Source organism: Dama dama, chromosome 19 (genome assembly GCF_033118175.1).
Source record: "Dama dama isolate Ldn47 chromosome 19, ASM3311817v1, whole genome shotgun sequence".
Classification (NCBI taxonomy): domain Eukaryota; kingdom Metazoa; phylum Chordata; class Mammalia; order Artiodactyla; family Cervidae; genus Dama; species Dama dama.
The window spans coordinates 52,717,173-52,729,700 of NC_083699.1; the positions used below are offsets into that span (position 1 = coordinate 52,717,173).

At 36.3% G+C, this 12,528-nt stretch overlaps 1 protein-coding gene across 4 annotated transcripts in view; it reads left to right on the forward strand.

Annotated features, from left to right (window-relative positions):
* Nucleotides 1-12,528, forward strand: part of POLQ (DNA polymerase theta) — a 106,851-nt gene that overhangs the window by 87,002 nt on the left and 7,321 nt on the right. For all 4 annotated transcript variants that reach the window (XM_061167063.1, XM_061167065.1, XM_061167064.1 and 1 more), the window contains 2 exons: nt 2,826-2,937; nt 7,973-8,097. In XM_061167063.1, coding sequence (XP_061023046.1) covers nt 2,826-2,937; nt 7,973-8,097 — 237 coding nt within the window. The remainder of the gene's footprint in view (nt 1-2,825; nt 2,938-7,972; nt 8,098-12,528) is intronic.

The window sequence follows — 12,528 nt, forward strand, 5'->3', positions numbered from 1 at the left end:
GTGATATTGAATGGTTTACCTTGGAAACAAACAGGTCATTCTGTTGTTTTTGAGATTACATCCATGTACTGCATTTTGGACTCTTTTGTTGACTATGATGGCCACTCCATTTCTTCTAAGGGATTCTTGCCCACAGTAGTAGATGTAATGGTCATCTGAGTTAAAGTCACCCATACAAGTCCGTTTTAGTTCACTGATTCCTAAAATGTCAATGTTCACTCTTTCCATCTCCCGTTTGATCACTTCCAATTTACCTTGATTCATGGACCTGACATTTCAGGTTCCTATGCAGTATTGCTCTTTACAACATCAGACTTTACTTCCATCACCAGTCACATCCACAATTGGAAGTTGTTTTTGCTTGGGCTCCATCACTTCATTCTTTCTGGAGTTATGCTATTAATAGTAGTTTGCTTAACATCATGGCTGTCAGTGGTAGAGCTAGGATAAGTTCAGAAAACCAGAACTTAGACATTCTGACTCTACTATCTAAACATGCATACACTGATGCTAAATAGCTGCCTGTATTTAGTAAGTTCTTGCATGATTTAATAGTTATTTATCCTATATCATTTTTTTTTTCTTGAATCACCACGCACTCAACCATCTCAGCATTGCCAAGGTTGTCAGCTAAGCGATATCTGAGTTACAATGTGTAAAAAGACTAAAAAGAAAACAGGAGGGAATAAAACCATTCTAAATGTGATGTTTAAAAAAAAAAAAAGTACTTTGAAATTTTGATAATCCTTTTTTTTTTTTGCAATTTTTCTTTTTAACTTTTATTTAACAGTATTTATATAGAACTTGCTTTGTGTCAGATGGTGTCCTAAACATATGTATATAATAACTCATCTCATCTTAACACCCTGGGGGAGGGCACAGCAACCCACTCCAGTATTTTTCCCTGGAGAATCCCACGGACAGAGGGACCTGGTGGGCTATAGTCTATAGCATCGCAGAGTCGGACACAACTGAAGCTACCTAGCACAATCCTAACAATCTCCTGATGTAGTTATTACTATTGTCAACTAAAAACAGGTGCACAACTTGGAGAGTTGTGAGTTAAGATTTATTTGGGGCAAAATGAGGACTGCTACCTAGGAGGCAGCACCTCAGATAGCTCTGACAGACTGCTTCAAATAGGTAGTGGGAGGAATGTCAATATGTAAGTTTTTGGTGAAGGTGGAGTTCAATACCATTAAGTGCTCATTTTACAAAAGGTTTTCTGCTAATTACTAGGATATGATTCACCATGAAGGGATTTAGTCCTTTTTTAGATATGAGGAGATGCAAGGATTGAGATCATAAAATCTGTTCCTAAAAACATCTATCTAAATACCTGTCCTACCAGATTTGCTGGAACACAGAATGCCTCTCTCCACCTTGAACTCTCTCAAGGGATGTTGACAGCTGTAGCAACACAGGCTTTAATTTCTGTAGGGGCAGGTGGCAAACACCCTTGTTCAGTTGTTGGTAATGTGCTTGGCAAGTACCAATTTGTAGTTGACACTATCCTCATTCTATAGTTGAAATGGAGATACAAGGTAGCTTGTGCAAGGCCTCTTTTAAACAGTGGAACTAGGATTTGAACCCAGGCGATACATATTATTAAATTAGTTTGCTTTTTGACCTATTTGGACCATTTTCCTACACTACTCTCAAAATTTTCTCAAGAGTTTGTGTTTAACCCAAATGAATTCTGCAATTGTGGGATTTCAGGTGGCTATGAGATGAAGAGGATATTTATTTCCAAAGACATCCTCCGTGTTATGAACCATTGTAACCTATTCTTTCTGCTCTTAGTCCTATTCAAAGGTGAGGAGAGCAGTGTTTATAATACTTCTCTTTTCTGACTTCTAGGCATTTCTTTAAGCAGAAGGTTTTTGTTTTTTGTTTTTTGAGGCAAGGGATATGATTTTATTCAGAAAGCTGGTTGACCTAGAAAATGGCAGACTAATGTCTCAAAATAACCATCTTGTGGGGGTCCAGATCCCAGGTTCTTTTATAGAACATAGAAGGGGATGAGTTGAAATAAAGACCATTATTTTGCAAATATCCCCTGGAATGGCCAGCTTTAAGGAGGGAATGTATTAATATCTTCAAGCAGAGCAACAAGGTTCCCTGAGGCAGGCCTTTAGGGAGGGGATGTATTAATCTCTTCAGGCAGAGGGACAGGTCCCTGGCAAGTCATTATGTGATTATAATAACAAAAGTAATGAAAAACAAAGGGTAAAGTCAAATAAACAGATCCATCATGGAATCAGAATTGTCTCTTTCCTCCAACAGTGCATGTCTTCTTCCCCATTGTATTGGTGTCAGAAAAAGCCTTGAGGGAAGCCAGTAGTAGTAGTAGTGTTAGTTGACCCCATGGACTGTAGCCCACTAGGCTCCTGTGTCCATGAAATTCTCCAGGCAAGAATACCGAAGTGGGTTGCCAGTCCCTTCTCCATAAGCAGCAGTTAATGAAGTATTATGAGGATTTGGAAGCTGCCTTGAAGACTTCTGGATAAATGACAGCCAAAAATAAATCTTCCCTTTTAAATCACTAACATTGTTTTTTTAACACACACACACACACACACACACACACACACTCATACTCATTCTTTTCTTCCTCTACCACCTCAAAAAGTATTGCTAAAAAGCAGAAGAGGCTTCACTTTATATCAGCTTCTATGTATCTAACCCATCAAAGCAAATCTAGTCATTCCTTTGACTTACTATGAAAAATTTACCAAATTTCTATCCTAATGAACTTATTAGGTTTGCATTTTATGTGGTCTTGAACTGTAATTTATGTACTATGTATGATGAGTTCCTTTCAGATTTGCTATGGAATCATTTATGGAATGGGAGCTAAGTCTTTGGGAGAGCAGATGGGTATTAAAGAAAATGATGCTGCTTGCTACATTGACTCCTTCAAATCCAGATACACCGGTAAGGAAGTACTGAGTGTTAATTATCTTCTAGATACTATTCTTCTCAACTCTGTTTCCATATTATATTTTTAAAAACGTGTGTTACAGAATTTTCTATTGACAGAAGTTTTCATCAAGCATTATTAATTAAATATCAGTAACTTTATCATTATTTACAAAATGTAATTTTTTCATAAAAGTAGAGACAGAAATGGAATAGCAAAATGAAGTTGATATATATACTACTGTGTCACTGTGGAAATCTTTTAAGTCTAGGAATTGTCGTATGCTTTAGGATCTTCCCTGTAGCTCAGATGGTAAAGAATCTGCCTGTAATGCAGGAGACCTGGGTTTGAGCCCTGGATTGGGAAGATCCTCTGGAGAAGGGAATGGCAATCCACCTCCAGTATTCTTACCTGGAGAATCCCATGGACAGAGGAGCCTGGCTGGCCACAGTCCATGGGGTTGCAAAGAGTTGGACACAACTGAGCGACTGACACTACTACTACTACTGAAATAGTAAACCATTGATTAAATATACCATAAACTAAGAACAATTGCTTTTATAGAGCAGTTTGAATATCATCATTTTAAATTCTTTCTTCTTTTAGCAGTATATTGAGGTAATTTGTATACAGTAAAATTCACCTTTGAATTTTGAGTTCTATGAATTTTGATAGATGCTCACAGTCATATAATCTATGCTACAACTAAGATACAGAGTCATTCCCCCATCATCTCAAAAAGCTCTTTTATGTCCCTTTGTAATCAACTCTGTCCCCAATCCCCAAAAAGAAGCCTTATTCACTTGACATTATCTTGTACATAGAAAATCATGTGAATTCTACAAAAGCAACTACTAGAACAAATAACTAAGTTTAGCACAGGTTCCCACCATATAAGGTCAGTTTGTAAGAGTCAGTTATTTTTATATACTATCAATAAACAGTGAATGAAGTAAAAATAAAACCATTTACAGTAACATCAAAAACATGAAATACTTAGGATAAATTTAATAGAGTATGTACAAGACTTTATTGAGAACCCAAAAGCAATCCTTTGGGGTTTGTGAGAAATTGAAGAATACTTAAGTAAATGTGAGGTTCACCATGTTACTTTACTAGAAGGCACCATATTGTTATGATGACAGTTCTCTGTAAATTCTTGTATAGATTCAGTGCATTTCCAGTCAAAATATCATTAGACTTTTGTGTTGAATTTGACAAGCTGATTCTAAACTTATGTGGAAATCCAGAGAGTCTGGAATAACTAGAATAATTTTGTCAGGGAAAGGTACAGTGTTGAGTACTTACTCTCCTTGGTTTCAAAATTTATTTAAAACTACAGTAATCAAGAATAGGCATAAGGATAGTTTTAGTGAACAATGAAACACAAGAGTATCCAGAAATGTGTCTGTATGTACATGGTGAATTGCTTTTCAGCAGCATTGCTGTGGTGATTCAATGGAGGAAAGATGGTCTTGTCAGCCAAGTGCTAGAACAGCTGGATACCAGTATGGAAAAAAGATGAACTTCTGCTTTTATCTCATAATGAACTCAAAGATTAACTTGGTATGAAACATTAACTTGAAAGTAAAAACTAGAACTATCAATCTTCCAGAAGAAAAGGGAGAGGAGCTTTGTGGACACCGAGGTACACCAGTTTTTTAGCTAATGATAATACTGAATTAACCATAAAAAATAAATAACGGATAAAAGGTACCATTAAGAAAATACAAGGCAAGTGATGGACTGAGAGGAAATGTTTACAGTTCCTATTATCTATCAAAGGACTTGTGTCTGGAATATATAAAGAAGTCTGACAACTCAGTACTAAGAACCGTAAATACTGCAATAAAATAAAGTTTGAAAGATTTGAACATACACTTCACAAAAGAAAATATTTGAATAACTACATCAAGTGTTATCATCATTAGTCCTCAGGGAAAAGCAAATTAAAACCACAAAGAGGTACCATTACAGAAACATTAGAATGCTAACATTTTTAAAAATTGTGTCTCTTTTACATTGCTGACTGGTTGTAAAATGGTACAACCACTTTGGAAAACAGTAAGGCTCTTTCATTTGAAGTTAAACATACCTTTAACTGTATGATTCTGCAGTTCTACTATTGGATATTTTCCCAAGAAAAATGAAAACATATGTCCAAGGAAAGACTTGTATGTGAATGTTATAGCAGTTTTATTTACAACAGCCAAAGACTGGAAATGTTAAACAACAAAAATCCAAGTGAATAAATTTAAAAAAATTTTCTCAGTTTTATTGAGCTGTAATTGACACAAAGCACTTTATAAATTTAAGGTGTACAGCACAATCATTTGATTTAAATACATCCTGAAATGATTACCACATAGATTTAGTGAGCAGCTGTCTTTTCATTTTGATACGACATTAAAGAAATAGAAAAAAAGGTTTTTTCCTTGTGGTGACAATTCTCAGAATTTGCTCTCTTAACAGTTTTCATATATAACATTCTGCAGTATTAATTAGCTTTATTGTGTTGTATATTTCATTCCAAGTATTTCTCTTATAACTGGAAGTTTGCATCTTTTGACCACCTTCACCTGTTCCTTCTCCTACTCCCCACCTCTGATAGCCACAAATCTAAATCTCTTTTTCTGTGAATTTGTTTTTGAAATATAATTGACCTACAAACTATGTTAGTTCCTGGTGTACAGCAGTGATTTGATAGTTCTACACATTTTGAATGATCACCATGATAATTCTAGTTGCCATCTGTCACCATGCAAAGATATTACATAGTTATTGACTGTATTCCTCACACTGTACATTTCATACTTGTGACACATGTGCCTTATAACTGAAAGTTTGTGCCTCTTAATCTCCTACACCTGTTTCTCTCGTCCCCATTCTCCCTGCCTCAGGCAACAACCTATTTGTTCTCTGTATCTGTTACTCCATTTCTCTTTATCAACTGAGTAAATTTAAAGATCAGATTGGTTTTATTCTATGATTCATAAATTGAGCAACATCCCATCTAGCAATAGAAAGGAACTGAGCTGTAAAAAAGTTTTTTCTAGGTAGAAGTGGAGTAGGCAGATGAAGGAAATTATTAGCAAAGAATGTAGTATTGTTTCAGGCAAGGTCACCCTCCTAAGGCCCTGTTGGGCAGATAACTTCACTAAAGCTGACCATGTAATTCCAGATTGAATGGTTAAAGGTTTTACTCCTGGGGGTATTGAGACTGCAGTCAAGTTAGGTATTAAGTCTTGGTTTGCTGACGTAGGGTTAAGCCTAAGTGACTTCATTTTGGGCCTACTGTCTCCATTTTAACAGGACCAAATTATCTGTCAGCAGGATTATGGATAAACAAATTTTGGTAGGTCTCTGTAGTGGAATGCTACTTAGCAAGAGAAGGCAGACATAAGTGAGAACATACAGTGAAATTCAATATTTATGAAATTCAAGAACATGAAAAAGATAAGATGTATTAAAGTAGGTCCATGAGTGTTTGAGGCTGATAATGGTGAGCTGGCTGTGAAGTTGGTTAAAATGTTTTGTATCTTGTAGTGGTTTTTACCAAGGTATATACATTTATTAAAGTGCTTATTGTATATACCTCAGCATTGATTGTTTTTTAAAGTACTTGCAGTCTGAATATTTGAAGGCCTCCTGCAGGAGTCAGGTAAAAGAATTCGTAGAGGTGCAGTCTTTTAAATCTCATCCTTTTCTTTGCTCTTTCAGCTGTATCACAGTCATTCTTCTAGAGAAGAAGATGAGAGCCTGATTGCTTTCTGAAATTTCTGTGCTAGTGGTCAGATATCATGAACAGCTTCACTTGTTGGGTTTTCTCACCTTCCTATCAGCCACAGTCTGTGCCACCTACACAACAGAAATCTTTAAAAGTGGGGTTTTAATTGGGAGGCATTAGTGTTTATTACTTAGAATGAGCAGAGCTGAGAGAAAGCAGAAATAGCACATGAGAATTAAGATAGATTGGCATTCTCTATACCTGAATGTGTTTTAAAGAGCATAGAAATAGAATATTTCAGAAGAGGAGAACTTTTCTAGCTCAGAGATGGGAGTGAGCAACGAAGAGATTGGCCACCTGGAGCAAAGAATTTGAAGACCTAAAAATGGACCTATATAGCAAAGGATGAATTCTGGCATAGGGAATAGTCTTTTAATTTTAAGGAGTTGTATATATTTCTAATGAAATGTTATAACTCATGCATTAGTTTCAGTTAGGTCCTGTTTGAATCGTAGCATAGATGCTACGAAGGAGCTGTTGGAACTTAAGTCTGTAAAGTGAAAGTGTAAGTTGCTCAGTTGTGTTCAGCTCTTTGCAGCCCCCCTCTTTGTAGCCCGCCAGGCTTCTTTGTCCATGAAATTGTCCAGGCAAGAATACTGGAGTGGGTAGCCATTCCCTTCTTCAAGGGCTCTTCCCATCCCAGGAATTGAAGTTGGGTTTCCTGCACTGCTGGCAGATTCTTTACTGTCTGAGCCACCAGGGAAACCCAAGCCTGGAAATTGTTAAGATCAAAGAGTGAAAGAGGATTAATGTGATCAAAGAACAGAACCCTGTGAAAAGTAGCATGGAATAGTCTTAAGGTCCTATAATAAAACCACCTAGGTTTTAGTACCTGCACTCTCATTCTAGAGTTTAGTTTTGTATTTTTTGTTGGTGGTGGTAGTTAAAAGACAGAGATTTATGTCATTTCTAAAGTCCTTTCAGTTTCTAAGTTTAATGGCTGTATGAGACAATGACTGTTAATTAAACCTATTGTGGTAATCATTTCACAGTATATGTATACATGCTGTCTAAGCAAGCACTTTTTCAAATACATGTAAAGCAAGCTGTCATGCTGCACAATGATGTACGACAGCTTGCTTTACATGTATTTCTCTCAGTAGAACTGAGAGAAAAAGTGAATGAAGGTTTACGTGCAAAATTTTGATGCTGTGATGTTAGTGTTAATCATCGCCAAGTTTTGGTATGTTCACTGTATTGAAACTAGTGAGTGAGATAAAGGATGGATGTTGATTGTAATTATTTCTTTATTTTCTTTGTAGGGATTAGTCATTTCATGAGAGAGACTGTGAAGAACTGTAAAAGAGATGGATTTGTTCAGACCATTTTGGGAAGGCGTAGATATTTACCAGGAATCAAAGACAACAACCCTTATCATAAAGCTCATGTATGTTGAAATTTCTCTGGATTTTTAACTTAATATTTTAATGACATATACTTTTGCAGCAAAGACTGAACCCTGCTAATGTCTCTTTTAGAGATGACTAGCATATGAATTGGATCTTCTGTTTCATTAAGGACTTCTGAAGTGATGGTATATGCCAGTATTTGCTGACCACTGTCTTTAGGAGACTAATTTAAATATGGGTTCACTTAATATTACTCCAGTTTAAGGTGTTCTGTTTTAGTAAGGCAGTTATTTATTAGCTTTGGTAATAAGTTATATTTACACTTAATTCTTACATTTGTTAATTGTTCTTTTTTTTTTTCCATTTATTTTTATTAGTTGTAGGCTAATTACTTTACAATATTGTAGTGGTTTTTGTCATACATTGACATGAATCAGCCATGGATTTACATGTATTCCCCATCCTGATCCCCCCTCCCATCTCCCTCTCCACCCGATCCCTCTGGGTCTTCCCAGTGCACCAGGCCTGAGCACTTGTCTCATGCATCCAACCTGGGCTGGTGATCTGTTCTCTCGAAACATCCCACCCTCATCTTCTCCCACAAAGTCCAAAAGTCTGTTGTGTACATCTCTGTCTCTTTTTCTGTTTTGCATATAGGGTTATCGTTACCATCTTTCTAAATTCCATATATATGTGTTAGTATACTGTATTGGTCTTTATCTTTCTGGCTTACTTCACTCTGTATAATGGGCTCCAGTTTCATCCATCTCATTAGGACTGATTCAAATGAATTCTTTTTAATGGCTGAGTAATATTCCATGGTGTATGTGTACCACAGCTTCCTTATCCATTCATCTGCTGATGGACATCTAGGTTGCTTCCATGTCCTGGCTATTATAAACAGTGCCGCGATGAACATTGGGGTGCACATGTCTATTTCAGATCTGGTTTCTTCAGTGTGTATGCCCAGGAGTGGGATTGCTGGGTCATATGGCAATTCTATTTCCAGTTTTTTTTGTTGTTGCTGTTCTTTTTTATTTATTTATTTTTTTAATTTCCAATTTTTTAAGAAATCTCCACACTGTACTCCATAGCGGCTGTACTAGTTTGCATTCCCACCAACAGTGTAAGAGGGTTCCCTTTTCTCCACACCCTCTCCAGCATTTATTGCTTGTAGACTTTTGGATAGCAGCCATCCTGACTGGCGTGTAATGGTACCTCATTGTGGTTTTGATTTGCATTTCTCTGATAATGAGTGATGTTGAGCATCTTTTCATGTGTTTGTTAGCCATCTGTATGTCTTCTTTGGAGAAATGTCTTTTTAGTTCTTTGGCCCATTTTTTAATTGGGTCATTTATTTTTCTGGAATTGAACTGTAGGAGTTGCTTGTATATTTTTGAGATTAATCCTTTGTCTGTTGCTTTGTTTGCTATTATTTTCTCCCATTCTGAGGGCTGTCTTTTCACCTTGCTTATAGTTTCCTTTGTTGTGCAAAAGCGTTTAAGTTTCATTAGTCCCATTTGTTTATTTTTACTTTTATTTCCAACATTCTGGGAGGTGGGTCATAGAGGATCTTGCTGTGATTTATGTCAGAGAGTGTTTTGCCTATGTTCTCCTCTAGGAGTTTTATAGTTTCTGGTCTTACATTTAGATCTTTAATCCATTTTGCATTTATTTTTGTGTATGGTGTTAGAAAGTGTTCTAGTTTCATTCTTTTACAAGTGGTTGACCAGTTTTCCCAGCACCACTTGTGAAAGAGGTTGTCTTTTTTCCATTGTATATCCTTGCCTCCTTTGTCGAAGATAAGGTGTCCATAGGTACGTGGATTTATCTCTGGGCTTTCTATTCTGTTCCATTGATCTATATTTCTGTCTTTGTGCCAGTACCATACTGTCTTGATGACTGTGGCTTTGTAGTATAGTCTGCAGTCAGGCAGATTCCTGACTCCTCCAGTTCCATTCTTCTTTCTCAAGATTACTTTGGCTATTCGAGGTTTTTTGTATTTCCATACAAATTGTGAAATTATTTGTTCTAGTTCTGTGAAAAATACCATTGGTAGCTTGATAGGGATTGCATTGAATCTATAGATTGCTTTGGGTAGTAGAGTCATTTTGACAATATTGATTCTTCCAATCCATGAACACGGTATGTTTCTCCATCTGTTTGTGTCCTCTTTGATTTCTTTCATCAGTGTTTTATAGTTTTCTATGTATAGGTCTTTTGTTTCTTTAGGTAGATACACTCCTAAGTATTTTATTCTTTTTGTTGCAATGGTGAATGATATTGTTTCCTTAATTTCTCTTTCTGATTTCTCATTGTTAGTGTATAGGAATGCAAGGGATTTCTGTGTGTTAATTTTATATCCTGCAACTTTACTATATTCGTTGATTAGCTCTAGTAATTTCTGGTAGAGTCTTTAGGATTTTCTATATAGAGGATCATGTCATCTTGTTCTTTGTTTCAGATACCATATACTAATTTGTCATATCACACCAGATTGCCAGTGTCTTCAGAGATTAGCCAGTCCTTGAATTGTGGTATTTTTTGTTCAATCCTTTTGTTTATTTATTTTAAAAACACTGGCTCATCAGAGGTTACTAGTATACCCAAAATATTTAAAAATGCTATTTTTAATATCATTTAAAAGATTTATTGACGATACTTACTCTAATTATGACCAAAATATCTTTGTGAAATCATTGGGATCCATAAAAGTATTCCATGTATTTTAGCATTTAAGTTTCTGTTAGAGGCCAGACCTTCCTATTTTAACTGGTTGTATTTTGCCCTTACCCCATACTTTCATGTGTCATTGACCACTACACATTGTATATAATGAAAATATCCAACCCCCAAATTACTAAACTTCTGTCTTGAGCTACAACCTCTCAGAGTAATAATGCTCTTAGGAACTATGGAGGAATAGTTGGGTTTTTGTTACTTCTTCACTGTCTGGCTTCCCATATACCCACATACTAGACCTTGGATATTTACCAGACTTTTACCATAGTTACAACTATCTGCACTGTAGTTGATGCACTAGGGAAAGTAAGTCTTAAAATGTATTGAAAGAGATAAAGCAAACACGTACACGTATAGTCAATGATTTAGGCTTCTGGAAGAGGTAGGACTTGAACAGATACCTGAAGACTAAAGGTTAGATTGCTGTGCATGAGAAAAAAAGATAATCACAGATGAATAAAAGTTTGGGTAAGGGTTGGCTAAAAGCCAATATAATGAAAGTGGAGAATTTGAGTTGTCACTTAGGCATAGGTAATTTTCTACTGGTCACATAAAATCAGCTATTGGAACATTTTCAAAGGCAGGCTATTACTTGAAATCATTGGTCTTTTTGATTTTGGCCATTCTGGTATCTGAATCTTGGTACCTCACTGTGCTTTTAATTTGCTTTTTCCCTGATGAGTAGTGATGTTGAACTTCATTTTTTATATGTTTATTGACCACTTGGATATCTTTTTGTGAAGCATCTGTGTAAGTCTTTTTGTTTTTGAGTTGGCTGTCCTTTAATTGATTTATGAGAGTCCTTACATTTATATTCCAGATATGAGTCCTTTGCTTACATTGATTTATCAGTCTTTTGTATTATTGTAGTGCTTTCTATGATCTATTTAAGAAAGGTTTCTCTACCCCAATGTCAATTCTGTAGAAGTTTTTGGTTCTGACTTTTAAATATATCTACAATCAACTAGGAATTGATTGTTATATATTTAGCGAAATTGAGGGTCAAGATTTCTCCCTACCCCTATGGATATACAGTTGTACAAGCTGTTGAAAAGACTGTTTCCTCACCCACCTCACCCCCACTCTGCAGAGTCATCTTTGCCAAAAATTAAACCTACAAATATCGATGTGTTGGTTTCTGGACACATTGTTTTGGTATTTTCTATTTACTCATCCTTTAAGCAGTGCCATATTGTCTTCCCGGGTGGCACAGTGGTAAAGAATCTGCCTGCCAGTGCAGGAGATGCAAGAGAAGTGGGTTTAGTCCCTGGGTTGGGAAGATCTCCTGGAGTAGGAAATGGCAACCCACTCCACTCTTCTTGCGTGGAGAATCCCATGGACAGAGGAGCCTGACAGGCTTCGGTCCATGGGGCCACAGAGAGTCGGACATGACTGAGCAATTAAGCCTCCATGCTGCCTTAGTTATACAGCTACTTTATAAGATGTTTTGATATATGGTAAAGTAGGTTTTCCCAACTTGCTTTTTTCCCCCTGCCTGCCCCCCCTGCCCCGAGAATATTTGCCTATTCTTGGATTTTCTGCATTTTCATATAAATTGTAGAAGCAGCTTGTGAATTTCCATACAAACACAAAACCCTGTTGGGATTTTTCAATTGCAGTTGCTTTGAGTTCATAGATGAAGATGGGATTAAGGGACATATTTATAAATTTGAGTTTTCCAGTTGATAAACATGTTATATGTGGCCATTTATTTAGGTCTTTTAAAA